This window comes from Sapajus apella, unplaced genomic scaffold (assembly GCF_009761245.1).
Source record: "Sapajus apella isolate SASKATOON/1434 unplaced genomic scaffold, GSC_monkey_1.0 scaffold612, whole genome shotgun sequence".
Lineage (NCBI taxonomy): Eukaryota > Metazoa > Chordata > Mammalia > Primates > Cebidae > Sapajus > Sapajus apella.
Window position 1 is genome coordinate 1 of NW_022437538.1, and position 20,089 is coordinate 20,089.

The 20,089-nt window shown below is 52.1% G+C and overlaps 1 protein-coding gene and 1 pseudogene across 4 annotated transcripts; one reads left to right on the forward strand and one right to left on the reverse strand.

Moving 5' to 3' along the window:
- Positions 1–476: 476 nt before the first annotated feature.
- Positions 477–12,951, reverse strand: LOC116546131 (interferon regulatory factor 5). 4 transcript variants are annotated; one of them, XM_032272469.1, is made up of 9 exons: positions 12,786–12,951; positions 7,891–8,096; positions 3,837–4,026; positions 3,312–3,373; positions 2,826–2,859; positions 2,376–2,603; positions 1,785–2,177; positions 1,577–1,695; positions 477–1,333 (listed from the first exon to the last, which is right to left on the reverse strand). In XM_032272469.1, exons 2-9 carry the CDS (start codon positions 8,083–8,085, stop codon positions 1,088–1,090), a joined length of 1,467 nt encoding a protein of 488 aa, XP_032128360.1. In that variant the 5' UTR covers positions 8,086–8,096; positions 12,786–12,951; the 3' UTR covers positions 477–1,087. The 4 variants fall into 4 exon arrangements, with proteins under 4 accessions (XP_032128360.1, XP_032128358.1, XP_032128359.1 ...); XM_032272467.1 differs by having other exon boundaries at positions 2,376–2,651; XM_032272468.1 differs by lacking the exon at positions 12,786–12,951 and adding an exon at positions 9,121–10,392 and having other exon boundaries at positions 2,376–2,651.
- A 1,717-nt stretch (positions 12,952–14,668) lies between these two features.
- LOC116546132 lies at positions 14,669–18,408 on the forward strand (annotated as a pseudogene).
- Positions 18,409–20,089: the final 1,681 nt, after the last annotated feature.

The following is a 20,089-nucleotide window of genomic DNA, read 5'->3' on the forward strand; positions in this document are numbered from 1 at the left end:
TAACAGCCAGCTCTGGGAGGACTAACGGTGAGACCTCACTCCCCCAACCTCAGGGGACAATATAATAAGTACATTAAATATATCAGGACGGTTTGTATGCATTGCCCTGATGTGTTTAATAGCACAGGAGTATACTCGAGGATGACAGATTTGAATGGTGCCAAATGCAGCTGCAGTGCTAGCCTGTCCTTTTCCACCATTTCTTATGAGAAAACTGATTCTGACAGTTTTCTAGACTGTGCACACATTTAAAATTCCACACCCTTGCTTCAGCCAGCTTCCTCCTGGAAAGCAAAGCCAGCTAGGTGAGTGTTTATGAAGGCCCAACTGACTCATCAGCCCAGAAGGTAGGCCCTCCCAATGCCAATGGCCACAAGCAGGGGGCAGGTGCTCGGGGGACAGCTGGCATCCGAAACAGGGCCTGGTAGAGCAGCATGGGAGCAACTGGTAGCAGAAAAAGGAAAGAAACAGCTGAGTCTGTTTTTAACATTTATTAATCCAAAAATACATAAAAATTCTTTCTACCTCAGGTTCTTGGACTCTCAAGAAAAGGGGGAGCTGCCAGCCTTGAGCATCTGATGTGATACCTAAGTGGTCACTCATGTCTATCTCAGAGGAGAGGAAGATGAGGAAGTGAGGCTCAAACCAGGGAAATCTGGGCCATGCCCTGCAGAGGCCTTTCGGGGGGACTTGGCCCACAACACTCTTTGGCTTTTTTGCCAGAGGAAATGGGGCAATCACAAGAGTGGGCCACCCTTAGGCAATTCTTCCTGTAAACTAGGCCTGAGGGTTGGGGGTGGGGGGGCGTTCCTTCCTTGCTCATGGCTGAGTTTCTCAGGAGCCAGGCTGACCAGACTAGAGAGAGCCCAGGAGAGGGGCACAGGAAAACAGAACCCTCAAAGCAAAGCTTTGAGGGAGAAGCTGGGGCTCAGGCCTCTCTCCCTGCTCCTTCTTGGCCCAAATCCACTTCCAGGAAACCCAGAGGTGGGACCCTGCAGCCAGGCAGTGCTCACCGGGGCTGTCATACCTCCAAATTAGTCTGCACAGCCACCCAGGAAGCCAGGGCCAGTCACCATCTGCAGCCTTGTTACTGCATGCCAGCTGGGTGCATAGTCCAGGGCCCCTGGCCAGCACCAAGGCCTGCGCCAGGAGGGGCCTGGGCCACAGGCTGCAACCGCTGCTGAGACTGCCAGATGTGATGAAGCTCCTTGAACTGCTCCACCATGCGGTCTTTGAGGTCTGGGTTTGAGATCTGTAGCCGGATGCTATCTGCTGACCAAGATAGCTCCCCTGAGAACATCTCCAACAGCATTCGAGCTGCTACAGGCACCACCTGGGAGGCAAAAAGGAGATAAGACAGGGAGACCCATGGCAGGGCTGCCAGATCCAGCTGTGCATGAGGGCAGCCATCAGGGGTGAGTAATAGACTGCATTCTCTGGCCCTGAGCCTTGATAGTCTCTGGCGGCCAAGTTCACGCTGTTCGGGGAGCCCTCAGCCTCCAGCCTGGGGCAAGGGCCTAGCCCCGGGATTCGCCAAAGTCAAGCCAGGACTGACTTTGGGGCAGGGGAGACGTACCTGTACAGTAATGAGCTTCTTCTCTCGGGGTTTGCGGTCAGGCCATTCTTCCCCAAAGCAGAAGAAGATCTCAAAGGGTGGTGGGGTGTTGGTCTGCCCCTTCTGGAACAGGATGAGCTCTGCATCAAGATCAAGTTTCCTAGTCAGAGGCTGGAACCGTGTTCCTGGGCAAGAGGTGGCCGGGAGGATCACGACTTCAGCCACTCACCATTGAGAAAGTGCTCCAGGCTGAAGAGCTTGGTCTTGACCTCCCGCTGGATGGGGTTTGGGCATGAGTCATGGGCTGAGGCACAAGGCCCGCTCCAGAACACCTTGCACTGACACAGGCGGATGGCATACAGGTCCTGGCCCTGGAGCTGGAGGATGAGCCCGCGGTCCAGGACGTCCAGCAGCTGGTTCGTGTAGAAGCGCTGCTTGTCGCTGGGGATGTCCTCAGGGCTGGGGAAGCGCACTTGCTCCAGGCTTATGGGGCCGAAGAGTTCCACCTGCTCCTGGGTGGCCTCCAGCTGGCTGTAGAAGAGCCGGCAGCCGTGGGGGTTGCTGATGGTGAGGGCTCGGGGTGGCCGCCCCCGGTATTGGAACTTGATCTCCAGGTCGGTCACTGTGGGGCAGAAGGGCAGGCCCACCCCATCCTTGAGCCTCACACCTCCCCATTCTGCCTCCCAGTGGCCAGGCCCAGCCCCATCAGCCCTCCCACTTTCTCTCCCCATTCAAGGGGCTCCAGCACCCTCCACCCTCCTTGCCAATCCTACCACCGCCCCCAGCATTGCTTCCCCCTGCCCAGCCGTGGGTCCCTTACGAGGCAGCATGTGGGGGCTGATCAGCAGGTCGGGCAGGAGCTGTTCGCCTGCAGGGGGCAGGCTGGCAGCCAGGGGCCCAGGCTCCAGGACCTCAGGGAGAAGCTCCCTGAAGCCAGCAGGGTTGCCAAGGGGAGGAGCCAGGGGACTGGGGTCCGGAGCAGGGGGACCCAGCACCACGGGTGGTTGCAGAGTGGGCGGCTGCAGAGTGGGTGGCCACTTGACATCCTCTTTGGGTAAAGAATAGGGTGCCATGGCGGGGCCTGGCGGCACTGCATCTAAAGAGTGTGTATGGACGGCTGTCAGTGCCACCTCCAGGAACTGCCTCCTGGGCCCACCTACTCCCAGCCCTGGGCCACCCCAGCCTCCCATCAGCCCCCTCCCAGGTACCTATAGTACCTATAGCTCCTCCGTATACTAGATTCCCAACCACCACCACCTCCCAGCCTCACCTGTGAGGCTCAGACTTGGCAACATCCTCTGCAGCTGAAGGGATGCCACAGGCAAAGGAGGGAAGAGATGGAGAGAAGGGAGGACAGGTTATTCCACTGAGCTGGGGAAATAACACGCGAGAACCATGAGGCTACTCTCCCAGTCTCCGCTTAACGCAGGCAAGACCCTGCCTGCGGTCCCAGCTCAGCCATCCCAGACAGGTCAGAAAAGCCCTGTGCCTCACTTTCCTCATTTGCCTTCTGCGGGGAGTCAGACCTACCAAGCCCAAACTGCTGCTCGGGTCACACATGCAGAATAACGACAATGTCCTGGGAAGGAGCAGGTGGGGACTGTGCTCTTATCGTTCAGAATCCCAGGAGAAGAAACAAGGAGAAGAGCCACTGAGAGGACCACGGGCCTCCAGGGGAGCCAGACTTTGGCCTAAGGCCACTGGGACAGCAGAGAGCCCGCCCAGGGCCCCATCTGCCTCCCCGACCCACTCTCACCTCTTCCTCTTCCTCCTCCTCCTCCTCTCCTGGAATAGAGTAATCCTCAGGGGGCTGGGACTCTGCACAGTGGGGAGAGAAAAGAAGGACAGTCAAGGAGTCAACGTCAGAGGAGGAGCCAGATCCCCCGAGAGGCTGCCTGTAGCTCCTGTGCGGCTTCTGCCCTCCCCAGAGCTGCCCCAACACAGGGCAAGAGGGAGGGCACAGCCACCAGGATGGGGAAAGACCTCCCCAACTCCATGGGCCACGAGACCTAGGCTGGAACCAGAAGCCAGAACAAGGGCAATGGTAAGGAAGAAGAACCCAGGTCCCTGACTGCATGCCAAGCCATCCTGATCCACCAGTGACCCATCCCAGCCACTCCTGGAAGCCCTGGGTGTCATGACCTAGTGGAAGCTGTGGCAGCATGTCCTGGACCACTGCATGCTAGAGGGGCCCTGGCCTGCCCGCACTCAGCAGCTCATGGCTAGAGGCCGGGTCATTGCACAGCCTCCCAGGTGGCTCACACAGAGCTAGGCCTGATACCTGTGGGAGCAGGGCCATTGGAGCAGACCTCGTAGATCTTGTAGGGCTGAGGTGGCATGTCCCGGGGCCCGTCGTAGATGAGGCGGAAGTCTCGGCTCTTGTTAAGGGCGCAGCGCAGGTTGGCCTTCCACTTGGCTGGATCGGCTTCATCCACCCCTTCAGTGTATTTCCCTGTCTCCTTGGCCCAGGCCTGGGCCAGGAAGAGACAGCTGACCACAGAGAATTTTGTCTCCACCACAGCCCCTGTCTGCTTCCCATTCCATAGGAGACCCCACTGCGTGGGGAGACCTTCGGCCACAGGCTGAGCCTCACTGAGCCCAGACCTTGTTTGCAGCATGGGGATCTGCCACAGTCCTGCCTCAGCCCTCAGGCTGCCAGCAAACTCCATGGAATCTAGGGGCTGTGAGATGTATCCACAGTCCCTGCTTCCGGCAACGTGAACCGGTGTGATCTCTAAGGACAGCATAGGGGATAAGAGTTAGCACAATGGAGCCAGGCTGGGTCCGAATCTGGAATGTGCCCCCTGCCAGCTGTGTGCCAGGCCATGTCACTGCCTCCCTTTCTCGTGATCTCACAGTGCCCACCTCATGGAGGGGCAGTGAAGACTCAAGGGGTTGATGTTGGCTAGGCACAGTGGCTCACGCCTGTAATCCCAACATTTTGGGAGGCTGAGGTGGGAGGATCGCTTGAGCCCAGGAGTTGGAGACCAGCCTAGGCAACATAGCAAGACTCTTGTCTCTACAAAAAATACAACAAATTAGCTGGGCATAGTGATGGGCGCCTGTGGTCCCAGCTACTCAGGAGGCTGAGGTGGGAGGATTGCTTGAGCTGGAGAGATGGAGGCTGCAGTGAGCCGTGACTATGTGCTTCACTCCAGTCTGGGTGACAGAGTGATACCCTGGCTCAAAGACAATGAGTGGGTTTGATGTCCATAAAGCACTCAGAGCTACGCCTGCACATAGGATGGGCTCACTACACTGGAGCTGTTGGTTTATTTTGAATGGCAATTAGGTGAGGTGAGGATTACCAATGTTTCTTTCTAACCCTTTAACCCAGCTATTTGATTTCTAGGAATTCATCCTAAATATCAAAGAAGCATTCACACAAAATATTGTACATACAAGGTTATTCACAGTGGCACTGTGTATAAAAGATGACCCAAAATACCCAATGCAACATCCATCAATGAGGGGCTGGTGAAATGATGGCCAACCCATTGAATGAAAATACCAGGCAGCACAAAAAAACAAAAAGCAGGAAACTGTTTGTATACTGACATGCAGCAATTGTCAAGAAGTATTAAGTACAGATGGATATGCAGACATCTAGCATTTCTATGAAAAGTAGAGGAGGCTGGGCACGGTGGCTCGTGCCTGTAATCCCAGAACTTTGGGAGGCCGAGGTGGGTGGATCGTGAGGTCAGCAGTTCGAGACCAGCCTGATCAACATGATGAAACCCTATCTCTACTAAAAATACAAAAATTAGCCAGGCATGGTGGCACGCACCCATAATCCCAGCTACTTGGGAGGCTGAGACTGAAGAATTGCTTGGACCCGGGAGGCAGAGATTATGGTGAGCCAAGATCACGCCACTGCACTCCAGCCTGGGCAACAGAGCGAGACTCCATCTCAAAAAAAAAAAAAAAATGAAAATGAAAAAAGAAAAGTAGAGGAAACGATAGTGCATACTTGCTTATATGTGCATAAAAACATCTCAGGAAAGCTAAAAAAAGAAAATGAGAACACTGCTGCCTCTAGGGAAAGGGAGAGGCTGGTGGCGAAACAGGATAGGAGGGAGATTTTTTTGCTCTAAACCATTCTATGCCTTTTAATGTTGACTTGTATAACTGTATTACCTATACAAAAATAAAAAATGGCTTAGCAACAGAACTTTGGAAAGGTAAGGATCAAGTCCAAAAACTAAGAAAATACGTATCCGAAGCTGTAAAAAATAAGCCTCGCCTTTGGCCCAGCGATTTTCAACTCTAGGAAATCAACCTCCAAAATAATTGAGGATAAAAAAAAAGGGAAGCGTTAAGACAGCCTACATGACAATATGGTTTTTAACTTTGGGTTTTAAAAGCAACCTCAAGTATCCAAACACCAAGAATCGGTGACCAAATTGTGCTAAAACCTTCCAGTGGAAATTCTACAGTCACGAGTAGTGGTGTGGATTATGTTGGAAAGGAAAGCTGAACCTGATATTGGGGTGAAAAAAAATCCAGCTTATAAGACAAGACATATCACTTGATTCCAATTTTGCATTTCATATACACTCACGTGTAGAAAACTAAAAATGTAAGCAAAAACTATTATGCTGGGTATATCCTAGCATTACTGGAGAGAGCACAGTGGCTTGCGCCTGTGCTACCAGCTACTCAGGAGGCTGAGGTGGGAGGATCACTTGAGCCCAGGAGCTTGAGACCAGCCAGGGCAACAAAGTGAGACCTCATCTTTACAAAAATCAAAATCAAACAATTAGGCTGAGCACGGTGGCTCATGCCTGCAATCCCAGCACTTTGGGAGGCTGAGGCAGGTGGATCATGAGGTCAGGAATTCAAGACTAGCCTGGCCAAGATAGTAAAACCTCATCTCTACTAAAAATTAAAAAAAAAAAAAAAAAATTAGCCGGTGTGGTGTCGGGCATCTGTAATCCCAGCTACTCGGGAGGCTGAGGCAGGAGGATTGCTTGAATCCAGGTGGGAGAAGTTGCCGTGAACTGAGATTGCACCACTTCACTCGTCAGGGAGACAGCAAGACTCAGTCTAAAAAAAAAAATTAGCTGGGCATGGTGGCATATACCTGTAGTCACAGCTCCTCAGGAAGCTGAGGCTGGAGGATCACTTGAGCTGAGTTGAAGGTTGCAGTGAGCTATGACTGCACCACTGCTCACCAGCCTAGGCAACAGAGCAACACCTCGTCTCTTAAAAAAAAAAAAAGGGTACATATGTATAATTGTTATATGTCAATTAAAGAAAAAAGATTGGGCCAGGTGCAGTGGCTCACACCTGTAATCCCAGCAGTCTGGGAGGCCGAGGTGGGCAGATTGCTTGACTCTAGGGGTTTGAGGCTGCAGTGAGCTGAGATCACCACACTGCACTCTAGCCTGGGTGACAGAGTTAGACCCTGTCTCAAAAAAAAAAAAAAAAAAAAAAAAAAAATTCAAGCCTGATCAACAGTGTGAGGCCCTGTCTCAAAAAAAAATTAATCAAAAAATTAAAAGATTGATATGTCTGAATCTCATATTAAAAATAGTTTGTTCCCAACACAAAGAAATGACAAATGTTTGAGATTATGGATATGCTAATTACCTGATCTGATCACTATACTTATCAAATCATTACTATACACAGTGGTGAACCGGTGAACCCATAAATATATACTAATTTAAAATAAAAATTTTAGAATAATGATAGGTGGATTTTTGGCTTCCTTTAGCATATGTGTGCAGTGAACATATCCTCATGAGTAACAGAAGTAAGACAAGAACAAAGAGTGAGTATGACCAGTTATGGGAAAGTCTTCCGTGGACCCTTAGTCCCCACATTGCTCTGGGGTGCAGGCTGGAAGAGGTGTGCCCTAGGCCGGGCACGGTGGCTCATGCCTGTAATCCCAGCACTTTGGGAGGCTGAGGCAGGCAGATCACCTGAGGTCAGGAGTTTGAGACCAGCCTGACCAACATGGTGAAATCCCGTCTCTACTACAAATACAAAAATTAGCTGGTGTGCTGGCGAGCGCCTGTAATCCCAGCTATTCAGGAGGCTGAGGCACGAGAATCGCTTGAACCCAGGAGGCGGAGGTTGCAGTGAGCCGAGATTGTGCCACTGCACTCCAGCCTGGCGACAGAGTGAGACTCCATCTCAAAAAAAAAAAAGAAAAAAGAAAAGCTGTGACCTGTGGCTATGTCTGCATTTCCTTAGTCCGGGCCTGGTGTCCACAGCAGCACGGCAGCTGGGTGAGTGGCCAGCCTTGAGGAGCTGTCCGTGTTATGTGTGCTCCTGTTCTAGGGACTGGGTACCCTGGAGGTCCAGACAGCCTCCTTGCCAGGGCTTACCTTGAAGATGGTGTTATCTCCGTCCTGGCTGGGACCATGCCTTGTGGCATGCCTCCAGGGGATGTAGAAGAATTTCTTTTCCCCGTTGACCCACTGAAGCCCTGGGTACTGGCAGCTGTTCACCTGGGCCACCAGCCAGGGCTTCAGCCGCACGCGGCGGGGCGGGGTGGGAGCCCCTGGGATGGACTGGTTCATGGCAGAGGGGTCTGCAGGAGAAAGCCAGAGGGGACTCAGCAGGTCTGCAGGTGGATGGCAACAGGGTGCTCACAGGTCAAGCTATGGGCCCCAAAGAATAGTCTCTCTAGTCCGTTTAGGTATTTAAGGCCAACTTTCTTTTCCAAGGATCAACTTTCTTGTCAGTGTCACAGAATTTTGTGTTTGGGGGAAGGCAAGGAAGAGTTATGAGTCAGTGAATGCTGTGGGTGCCCCCAGCCAATGCCTTTTACCAGGCAGGGGCATCCATCCTCCAGCCGCTAACAGCAGTGAGCAGCCCCTTGGCCAGAGAACTGCCTTCCACTGCTCACAACACAGGTTAGGCCCACCCCTCACTCTGGGGGGACAGCCACAGTCAGTGACTGCCCGATGCTAGGGACAAAAGCCGGCTGTCTTGTCTGAAGCTGGGCTACCTGGGGCAGCGAGCACTCCCATGGGCTCAGCCTGAAGCCAGCCTCCCTCTCAGTCCACATCCCCGTTTTAGTTCTTCCCTGCCCAAGTTTTCTCACCCTCCATCCCCTGAGAATCCCCTCCGGAGATGCCCTCAACAAGAATCTCATCTTGGCTGGGGGTGGTGGCTCATGCCTGTAATGCCAGCACTTTGGGAGGTCAAGGCAGGCAGATCACCTGAGGTCGGGAGTTCAAGACCAGCCTGACCAACATGGAGAAACCCCATCTCTACTAAAAATACAAAAAATTAGCCGGGCGTGGTGGTGCATGCCAGTGATCCCAGCTACTCAGGAGGCTGAGGCAGAAGAACTGCTTGAACCTGGGACGTGGAGCTTGTGGTGAGCCGAGATAGAGCCATTGCACTCCAGCCTGGGCAACAAGAGTGAAAAAAAAAAAAAAAATCTCATCTCAAGTTCCCAGGGCACCTGGAGGAAAGCAGAACATGTGAATGAGGCTGGGTTTCCACACCCAGCTCTCAGAGCTACCTTTCTTCCTCAGTTTCCCTCTGGGAGGAAGTTCCCCAATCTCGACATCTTTAGAGAAATCCCATCAACCAACTCAACCTACCTCCAATGACAGCAGCCACCAAACTGAGATGTTACCTCTCTAGGGCCCTTCATCTCCTAGATTCCTGGTCCACCCCTTCTCCTCCCAGTGGATGTGCATTCGTGCAGCACTTAGGAAGGCCCTAACACCTGCCAGAGCCTGTTAGGAAGGATGCAGGAAGCAGAGGCCACAGCTCTAACCACTACCTACAAAGGGGCTGGAGTCCTGCCTCCCAGGCCACAGCCTCGCTGCCTCCCTGGAGTCAGGCAGGTGGGACCCTGCCTCCTCCCCTCCATCTGCCCAGAGCTGGAAACACTCCACAGTCCTGAGCCCCCTTCTGTCCCTCTCTCCTCCCCTTACCCATGCCCTTGGCTTTTCATTGGAGACCCCAGCGTGGAAGACAGAACTGGGCCATTATACAGCACAGCCCATCAGAGGTGAATGTGTTGCTCAGCAAGTAAGAAGCAAAGATTTGAGCTGAATTCCCTCTGTCTTTCCCGGCCTGCTTGGACCTTGCAGCACAGAGCCTCAGTTTCCCCTGAAATTCACTGCCCAGTACCTTTTGGGGTTGCATCTGCCTAGTGCTCTCTCTGAGCTGTTAGCATCTTGCCTCGCAGGCCTCCCTCAGAGCCCAGCTTGGCTGCCAAGGTCCCAAGAGAGGTAAGGCAGGCCCTGGCCTGGCCCTGGGGCCGGGACAGGGAGGTGTTCAGAACCCTCCAGCCCTGCCCCGGCCTCAGAACATGGGGGCTTAGTTCCGCTTTCTGCCCCAGCGGCCACCCAACCACAGGGGAAATGAAAGTGGCCAGGCTGGGACAACTCAGAAGCCAGACTCACTGTGGGCTGAGGGAGGGAGGGAAGGGATGCAGAGAAAATTCATGAGTTGATCCCCCAGACCAAATTTCCAACCTCCTGCCCAGAGCTGTTCCCTGCCCCCCAAACCTGCAGGCAGTCATTATGCATTTAGTGTGGTTTGTAGCAAGGGTGTGCCCCCACCCATTTTTGTATTTGTAGACCCCTGAGAGGCCTTGGCCCTAGAATAGGGGGGTGCCAGTCACCAGCAGCACACAATTCTGGCTGAGTGAGGGTGGCCGGAGGAAGCTCTGTCTGCGCAGAGTCAGGGAGAGCTTCATTGATGACGCCCTGGGCTGAGGCTGTGCCAGTGCTGGTGGAACTGGGGAGATCAGAGGGGATGCCTGTCTGCCCTCTGCTGTCGGTCCAGCAGTCTAGATCTGCCCAACATGGCTTTTTTTTTTTTTTTTTTTTTTAGACAGTTTCACTTGTGTGGCCCAGGCTGGAGTACAGCGGCATGAGCTCGGCTCACTGCAACCTCTCCTCCCCGGTTCAAGCAATTCTCCTGTCTCAGCCTCCTGAACAGCCGGGACTACAGTTGCACACTGCCATGCCCGGCTAATTTTTTGTATTTTAGTAGAGATGGGATTTCACTGTGTTGCCCAGGCTCATCTCAAACTCCTGAGCTCAGGCAATCTGCCCTGCTGGGTCTCCCAAAGTGCTAGGATTACAGGCATGAGCCACTGCGCCCAGTCGACACGGCTGTATAATGCAGAACAAGGTTTTGAAATGACTACTCCAGCCTCAGCATCAGAGGGCAGCAACCATACGGGCAGCTTAGGGAGGGGTGTGGAGTAGGAGCCCCGGCGACAAGCCCGGCTGTGCTGGGTGAGGGTCTGTCCACCATGCCACATAAGGGACTCAGCCTCTAGACTTTTGCCTGCAGCCAGGTCCACACGAGCTCTAACCCGAGCTGCATTCATCCTCCCAGAAGCTCCCTCCTTCCCTGAAAAGGGCTAGATCTGATTCAGACCACCGCAATCAAGGCCCATGACTTCAGAAGTTCATTGTCAGAACAGGTCTGCTGTCCCAGGCTCTGGAGGCTCTGGGTGAAATGTATGCAGCCTTAGACCTAAGTCTATGGACCTGAGCCCCTGAAAGGAGGGAAATCCAACAGCTGAGGGCCTGAGGAAGCCCCCTCAAGTGGGTGAGGCAGCAACGCATCCAGAGGGCGCCCTAAAGGCCCTGCTGAAGGGAGAGAGCCCGAAGCTCAACCCAGGGCCCTGCTGGAGCCCAGGAGACAGTGCCCCACCATCACCCAGGAGCTGCAAGGCTTGGGCACCAGGGGGCCAGTGGGGGAGGGAGGAAGTGCCACAGCCATCCTTGATCCTCATAAGAGTGGCCAGACATCAGGTCCTGCTGTGCCCAGGGTTGGTCTAGGTCACATGTCTCCTTGCAAACCCACACCCAGCTCAGGGAGAGGACAAGGAGTTCCCTGTACAGGCTCTGACCCTAAATCCCAGCCCTTCGGGTGAGCTGCCCACACCCTGGGCCCTGCTGCTCCCCTGGTCCAGATAGGCTGAGGCTCTGGACAACAGGTGCCCGGGAAGAAGCTGCTTTCTGTTCCTCCCAGGGGCATGGTGGGGGAAGACCAGGGTAGAGGGGGAAAACCCCAAAGTAGGGCCTTTAGATAAAAAAGGGTGATTTCCCAGTGCCTCCCTAGACTCTTGGAGTCCCTCAGCCCCAGCACCCCAGGTCCCATAACTACTGGGAGCGTGGGCAGAAAGGAGGTTCCTACATCCATACAGCCGAGCCCTCTCTGGTCCTGGTTACTTATCCCCACTCTGGGCCCTCGGGGAGCCCAGGCCCAGGCCAGTCCTCCGCCCCTGCCCCGCTCCCCTCCACCCCTACGCCTCCCCCTGGCACCACCGGGGCACACCCCTTGGGCGAGCCCGCAGAACCGCCCACACCTCTGGGGTCGGCCTCTGGACCGCTCCTCCTGCCGCTGGAGGAGCAGCACCTGCTTTGCCCAGCGTGGCTGCGAGGTTGGGAAAGTCCCCCGCTCCCGCCTCTGCTCCCGGTACCCGCTCTTGCCGCTCCTGGGGTCCATAGATCTCGCCATCTCCCTCTGCATTGCGGCCACGCTAGTCTTACTTTTCCTTCACGTTTAGCCTCTTCATTGTTGCTGCCTTAAGTTCTGGGGCAGGCCCTACAGAAACCAGCTCAGGAACTATTGCGCCCCATCCTTCTCCGCTGCTCCGGGGCCTGGCGTCTATCATTCCCTGCCACCAGCCCAGGGACGCCGCCTCTACCTGACACCGTCTTCCCCCAAACTCTAGCACAATTCCTGCTATCGGCCTCAAGATCCCGGGGGATGAACGTTTTAAACCTCAACCTCTTTTCCAAAAGGGTGAGGGTGGCCCAGGAAGAGCAAGGGCGAGTGCATCGAAAGTAGGGATCTGGCCTCGCTCCTAGGTGGTCCAAGCCAGCCTCCTGCGGGGCGTCCGGGAGCCCTCAGCCTGGGCGATGGCGAAGGGGAAGGAGAGCAGCAGAGTTGGCGCCTCCACCCTCAGCGGTGCCGACTCCGCCGCCTGGGCCTCGGGGCTCCCCGGGCGCCAGCACCCCAAACTGATCGGGACGTGGGAGGCGCCTTGGAGGTCCCAGGCCGGCGGGGCGCGCCCTGCCGTAGGCACCCACCCGAGCTCGCTCTCCAGGCACAACTGGACGCGGACCCCGCCCTACTCCAGTCCTTATCCCGCCGCCCACAGTTGCCTGGGGGGCGCAGGCCTGGGGCGAGGCCTGGACTTGGGGGTGGGCAGTAGCTGGTACCGCTCCCACTACCCTAGAGGCGCGCCGGGCGGGGACGCGGAGAGGAGCGCGCAGCGGCCGGGACCCACCTGTCTGCGGTGCGCCTGCGTGGCTGCGCCCAGGAGACCGGCCGGACGGCGGGGCCAAGCTGAGCTCTGCCCGGGCTGCGCCTCCCGCCGGTCCGCCAACCGCCCGGGCACTTCCGCATCTCGCCGCCCCCGCCCCTGGGCCGCGGCTGCCGAGCTCGGGGCAAGGGCAGTGCCCCGCCCCGCCCCGCGGATCCACTCCGGGGCCCGCACTGACCCGGCGACTGCGGATCTGCGCTGAGCCTCGGGCCAGGCGCACGGCCTCCAGGGAGATGCCAGACGGCACGGTGCCCTAGACCGGTCACTAGCTCTTTTGGCAATCTAGAACCTCAAAACTGTCATTTGACAACCCCGTACCTCCCGCTGCGGTGCTCGGTTGGGCCCTGGGGGAGGGTTGGGTGCTTCCCCACTCTAGACCTCCGGGGCTGCGCACAAATGAGGGCGCTGTGTGGCGGACTCGCAGCCCCAGGCCCTCCTTTCGCCTCCCTGCACCCCTGGCGAGGGTGGCTCTCGCCCCAGCGCACAGTCACTGGCACCAGGATCCAGACATCCCATCCTGAAGTGCTTACAGGTGAGATTCCTCCAGCCACTCTGTACCTTTCTCATCCTCAACCCCTGCACCTGTCTCGCCCCAGCTCCCCTCTCAAGTCGCCTTCCAGTCACCCTGGGGCAGCGCTGTGGTCTCCTGTCCCACGTCCTCTCATTGCTACCTTGACCGTCCACCTGGGGTTCTGAACCGTTTTCGATTCCATTAACACCCTCGCCTGAGGGCCTCTACCTTCACACCTCCTGCTTCTTCTCCTGGAATGTTCTTTGCTTGGTAATCCTTGCTCTTCAAAATTTCTGTTTCAGCATCACTTTCTCTGGAAAGTCTGCCTTGACTGCCCCTCCCAGGTGGGGTTCCAAGGGTGCAAAGAGCAAAACAAAATTATGATTTTGTTTTGGATTGCCAGGAGCTTGGTCTAGGTCTGGCTGCTCACCACACAGAAAGCCTATCACTGAGATAGCCAGTATTGCCAGGGAAGAAGGCTCTATTCTGGTTACATCAGCCGGTAAGAGGGCAGACAAACCTCCAATCTGTCTCTCCCCCTGACTAAAGTTAGGGGCTTATATAGCAGGGAAGGAAAACAGAGGGACGAAGAGGAGGGAATGTCAACAGGCGGTAGGTGTACCGATGTATCTCAAGCTTCAGTTCTATGAGCATCCGGCTTTTTGGAAAATTGGGCGGGTTTCAATTTTGATGTCTGAGTTCTACTCGAACCAGCTATCTCAAGGACCCACTCCTGTCTTTCCATTTTTCTTTTTTTTTTTTCTTTCTTTCCTTTTTTTTTTTTTTTTTGAATGGATCTGGAGTCTTGCTCTGTCAGCCAGGCTGCAGTGCAGCAGTGCGATCTCAGCTCACTGCAACCTCTGCCTCCCTGGTTCAAGCGATTCTCCTGCCTCAGGCTCAGATGGGGTTTCACCATGTTAGTCGGGCTGGTCTCAAACTCCTGACCTCAGGTGACCCACCTGCCTCAGCCTCCCAAGATGCTGGAATTACAGGCGTGAGACATTGGGCCCGGCCTAGCTTTGTATTTTTAACAAATAAAGTAGTATTTGTTGATGAATCAGAACTTTAACCTTCCCTCCCCTCCCTTCTCCTGGGTTGAACTTCAACAAGTTTAAAAAAGACACTCATGTGTTGTGTTTCTTTCTCTTTTATATCTCTCCCTCTTCCCTGACCTTTGTAGCCATAATATGAAGTAGAAATATCATTATATATACATAATTTATTAATTGTATCTGCTAAGTATTTCATTATTTCATATTTTTAAAATTTAAAGTATGGATGGGAAAATGTGAATAGGTAGATTGTTTTGTATTTCTTTCTTTAAAAATGAAATTGCTGCTTTCAGCTTTTGGCTCGGAGGAGGCCAAGGTGCAACTCTCTTCAGTCGTCCCGAATCTGGGTTCATCAGACACCAGCCGCCTCGGCCATGCCACCGAAGTTCGACCCCAACGAGATCAAAGTCATATACCTGAGGTGCACTGGGGGTGAAGTTGGTGCCACTTCTGCACTTGCCCCCAAGATCGGCGCCCTGGGTCTGTCTCCAATAAAGGTTGGTGATGACATTGCCAAGGCAACGGGTGACTAGAAGGGCCTGAGGATTACAGTGAAACTGACCGTTCAGAACAGACAGGGCCAGACTGAGGTGGTGCCTTCTGCCTCTGCCCTGATCATCAAAGCCCTTAAGGAACCACCAAGAGACAGAATGAAACAGAAAAACATTAAACACAGCGGGAATATCACTTTTGATGAGATTGTCAACATTGCTTGACAGATTCGGCACTGATCTTTAGCCAGAGAACTCTCTGGAGCCATTAAAGAGATCCTGGAAGATGGCTGATCACTAGCAGCTCAGGATTGTAGCTCCCAGTGAAAGCGCAGAGAACGAGAGGACGCCACACTTTCAGATGAATTTTTGTTGCTCAAAGACCAGGAGATTCCCAGCGGAGGAGCCCCACGTGTCGCCAGCAAGACTCTTGTGGCCGGCATAGCAGTTTTGCGGCACCCCGGTACAGTGGTTCTTGGTGCAGAGTAAACGGGACTGAGTCCCCTTTTGGTCAACGTTTGGAGCTCCGGGAAGGCAGAGTCGCCTATTCAGCTAATTGAAAAAGGGACTCAAGAAGGAAGCCAGACCGGAGATTCCTGGGCAGAAAAGCACCACGAATCTTAACGGCCGCTGTTTTGGCCGGTGCAGTGGGTTGCTCAGATTCCGGCGCTGTTGGACGTCAAGTTAGACGTCCACTCAGAGACCTAATTTGAAAGTCGGTAATTACAAAGACGACAGGTGGATAAATTTACAATGAAGGGAAGAAACCAGCGTAAAAAGGCTGAGAATACCCACAATCAGAATGCCTCTTCCTCTACAGGGGATCACAGTTCCTCATCAATAAGGGAACAAGGCCTGATGGAGAATGAGTGCATTCCATTAACAGATTTAGGCTTCAGAAGGTGGATAATATGAAACTTCTGTGAGTTAAAAGAACATATTCTAGCCCGACGTAAAGAAACTAAGAACCTTGAAAAAAGGTTTGACGAAATCCTAACGAGAATAGACAATCCAGAGAGGAATATAAGTGAATTAATGGAACTGAAGAATACAATACGAGAACTTTGCGAAGGATGCACATGTTTTAACAGTCGAATTGATCAAGCAGAAGAAAGGAAATCAGAGGTCGAAGACCAGCTTAATGAAATGAAACCAGTAGACAAGATTAGAGAAGAAGGAATAAAAAGGAACGAGCAAAGTCTCCAAGAAATATGGGACTATGTGAAAAGACCTAATTTACGTTTGATAGGTGTACCTGAATGTGACGAAGAGAATCAATCCAAGCTGGAAAATATGCTTCAGGATATCATTCAAGAAAACTTTCCTAACCCAGTAAGGCAGGACAATACTCAACTCCAGGAAATACAGAGAACACCACAAAGATATTCCTCAAGTAGAGCAACCCCAAGACACATAATTGCTAGATTTGCCAGGGTTGAAATAAAGGAGAAAATTCTAAGGGCAGCTAGAGAGAAAGGTCAGGTGATCCATAAAGGGAAGCCTATCAGACTCACAGCAGATCTCTCAGCTGAAACCCTACAAACTAGAAGAGAGTGGGGGTCAATATTCAATATCCTCAAAGAAAAGAATTTTCAACCCAGAATCTCATATCCAGCCAAATTAAACTTCATAAATGAAGGAAAAATAAATTTTTTTGTGAACAAGCAAGCACTCAGAGATTTCATCACCACCAGGCCTGCTTTACAAGAGCTTCTGAAAGAAGCACTATACACAGAAAGGAACAACCAGTATCAGCCATCCCAAAAACTTGCCAAAATGTAAAGAGTATCTCCATAATGAAGAATCTATATCAACTAATGGGCAAAATAGCCAGCTAGCATTAAACCACAATATTAAACTCACAAATATAAATATTAGTCCTAAATTTAGATGGATTAAATGCCCCAATCAAAGACACAAACAGGCAAATTGAATAAAAAGTCAAAGCCCATCAGTTCGCTGTATCCAGATCCATCTCATAAGCAAGGATACACAAAGACTTAAAACAAAGGGTTGGTGGAAGACTTACCAATCAAATGGAAAGCAAAAAAAAAAAAGAAAACAGGAGTTGTAACTTTCGTCTCTGACAAAAAAGACTTTAATAGTAACAAAGACTAAAAGAAACAAAGAAGGACATTACATAATGATAAAAGGATCAATGCAACAACAGGAGTCAATGATCATAAATATATACGCACCCAATATAGGAACACCCGGATACATAAGACAAGTTCTTAATGACTTATAAAGAGACTTGGAGGCCGGGCGCGGTGGCTCACGCCTGTAATCCCAGCACTTTGGGAGACCGAGGCGGGTGGATCACGAGGTCAAGAGATCGAGACCATCCTGGTCAACATGGTGAAACCCCGTCTCTACTAAAAATACAAAAATTAGCTGGGCATGGTGGTGCGTGCCTGTAATCCCAGCTACGCAGGGGGCTGAGGCAGGAGAATTGCCTGAACCCAGGAGGCGGAGGTTGTGGTGAGCCGAGATCGCGCCATTGCACTCCAGCCTGCGGAACAAGAGCGAAACTCCGTCTCAAAAAAAAAAAAAAAAAAAAAAGAGAGACATGGACTCCCGCACAATAATAGCGGGAGACTTTGACACCACATGGTTAATATTCGATGGATCAACAAGATAGAAAATTAACAGGGACATCTATGATTTCAACTCAGACCTGGAACAAGTAAACTCAGTGAATATTTATAGAATTCTTCACCCCAGGTCCACAGAACATAATTTTTCTCAGTATCATATTACACCTATTTTGAAAGTGACCACATAATTGGAAGTAAATCACTCTTCAGCATTTGCATAGCATTTCACAGACTTAAATGAAATATTGGTTGGCTGTTTGTTTGTTATTTTCTTCCCTTATTCCTTCCTGTCTCTGCTGTTAAGCACAATTATCAGCATAAAAGATATTTTTAATACCTATTTTTAGATTGCATTCCAGCCTGGGCAATAGAGCAAGACTCCTATTCTCTCTCCCCCCTTCTCTTTCTCTTTCTTTCTTTCAAGAAAAACAAAAACAAAAACAAAAAACTATAAGCTATTTATAAGCATGGCATTTAGTTAACTAAAAAAAAAAAAGCGGGGAGCGAAACTTTTTTTCAGTTTTTATTTAACTTTAATGTTTTGAGAAGTCTTAGTCTTCACAATGATGAAAAAGATTAATCATTTGCCTGGCTTTTCATTTAATAAGGTGTAACTTAGAAATAAAGTAGTATTCTTGCTAAAAGTTTCTATGGATTGTTTTTGCTATGGCTTCTCAAGGTACTAAATATTTAAATAGTTTTTTCCTTATATGAAATAATTTTTATGAAATAAGTGAAAATATAATTTGTGTATTATTGATAATCATGGGGAAAAAAAAAAAGAGAGAGATCCTGGGGACTGCCCAGTCTGTGGGCTGTAACGTGGATGGCCACCACCCTCATGACATCATAGATGACATCAAAAGTGGTGCTGTGGAATGCCCAGCTAGTTAAGAAGCACAAAGGAAAATATTTCAATAAAGGTCATTTAACAACAACAACAACAACAAAACGAAATTGCTAGGCCAGGTGCGGTGGCTCACTTCTGTAATGAGGCTAAAGCAGGCAGATCACTTGAGTCCACGAGTTCAAGACTAGCCTGGGCAACATAGCAAAACTTCGTCTCTACAAAAAATACAAAAATTAGCCTGTGTGGTGGCATGTACCTATTGTCCCACCTACTTGGGAGGCTGAGGTGGGAGAATTGCTTGAACCCAGGAGGCACACCACCACACTCCAGCCTGGGCAAAGAAGTGAGACCTTATCTCAAAATAATAATAATAATAATAATAAAAATAAAATGAGATTGCTATTTCATTGAAAGTGGCTCCCCACAAAATGGGAATCTTTTTCATGGGAGGTCAGTTATGCTTAATAGGGCCAGGCGTGGTGGCGCACGCCTGTAATCCCAGCACTTTGGGAGGCGGAGGCAGGTGGATCACAAGGTCAAGAGATGGAGACCATCCTGGCCAACATGGTGAAACCCTGTCTTTACTAAAAGTACAAAAATTAGCTGGGCATGGTGGCACACGCCTGTGGTCCCACCTACTTCGGAGGCCGAGGCAGGAGAATTGCTTGAACCCGGGAGCTGGAGGTTGCAATGAGCCGAGATTATGCCACTGTACTCCAGCCTGGCAACAGAGCGAGACTCCATCTCAAAAAAAAAAAGTTATGCTTAATAGAAAAATATTCTATGTTGGTTCTGAAAATATATTTGGAGTAATAGCTAAGAGGAGCCTTCTTTTATTGTCAAATGCTCCTCACCCACTCTGAAGGACCGTGAGACACTAGGATTCTGCCCCCTGCCCCCTTCCCACTGTCCATCTTGCTCAGGTGAGGCCCCTCCTTTAGAAGCCCCGCCCTCTGAACCTCAAGAAGCAGCAGCGGCTGCATGCAGAGAAGCCGCTGGCACTGACTTTGCTGTGTTCCAGCCATGCGGCCTTAGGCAGGTCCTCAAATCTCATTTCCTTGTCTCTAAAAGGGGGACGATGGTACCGAAGTCACAGCAATGATATGGGGCTCCAGGAGTAGAAGCTGTGCAGGGGGCTCCACTTGGCTTGGGTCCTGCCTTCCCTCAACTGAAAGAACCTGAGCCAAGATCCACCTGGGACCAGAGACGGGAGGCACGGGAGGAAGGAAGGGCAGAGCAGCACTGCAGTGCTTCCAGGATGCGGGATCCCCTGGCCTCCCAGCGCCATCCTGGGGTGGAAGGGCAAGCAGAGGGGAAGTGGAGCCACACCCGGCCCCTGTGTGAGCACTCCCACTCCTGATGGGGCAGGAGGCATTGGGGACAGGGAGGTATGTCCATACCCCCCACTCCCCATGGTGAGATGGCCCCTGCCACCACTTCCCCTGGCTGGGGCATCACAGACTGACAGTGTGGTAGGAGGAACCCTCCCCTGACTTGAGTAGAAGCTACGCTGTGTGAGCCCAAGCAGAGTGGGGGGGTGGGGAGGAGGGAAGCCCATGTCACCAAAGGGAACTGAAAGAAACCCAGAGGTCCACAGGGCAGCTGAACAATATACCACAGCTCTGGAACAGCCCGGTCAATGCAGCCTGGGTGGGTGATCATTGCCTTTGCCTCTCTAACCCTCTTCCCCAGGAAACCCACCCTCTCAGGCCTGGGCTCTCGGGGTTCCCTAGGCTGCCTGTCCTATTTCTCAGAAAGCCTGAGTTT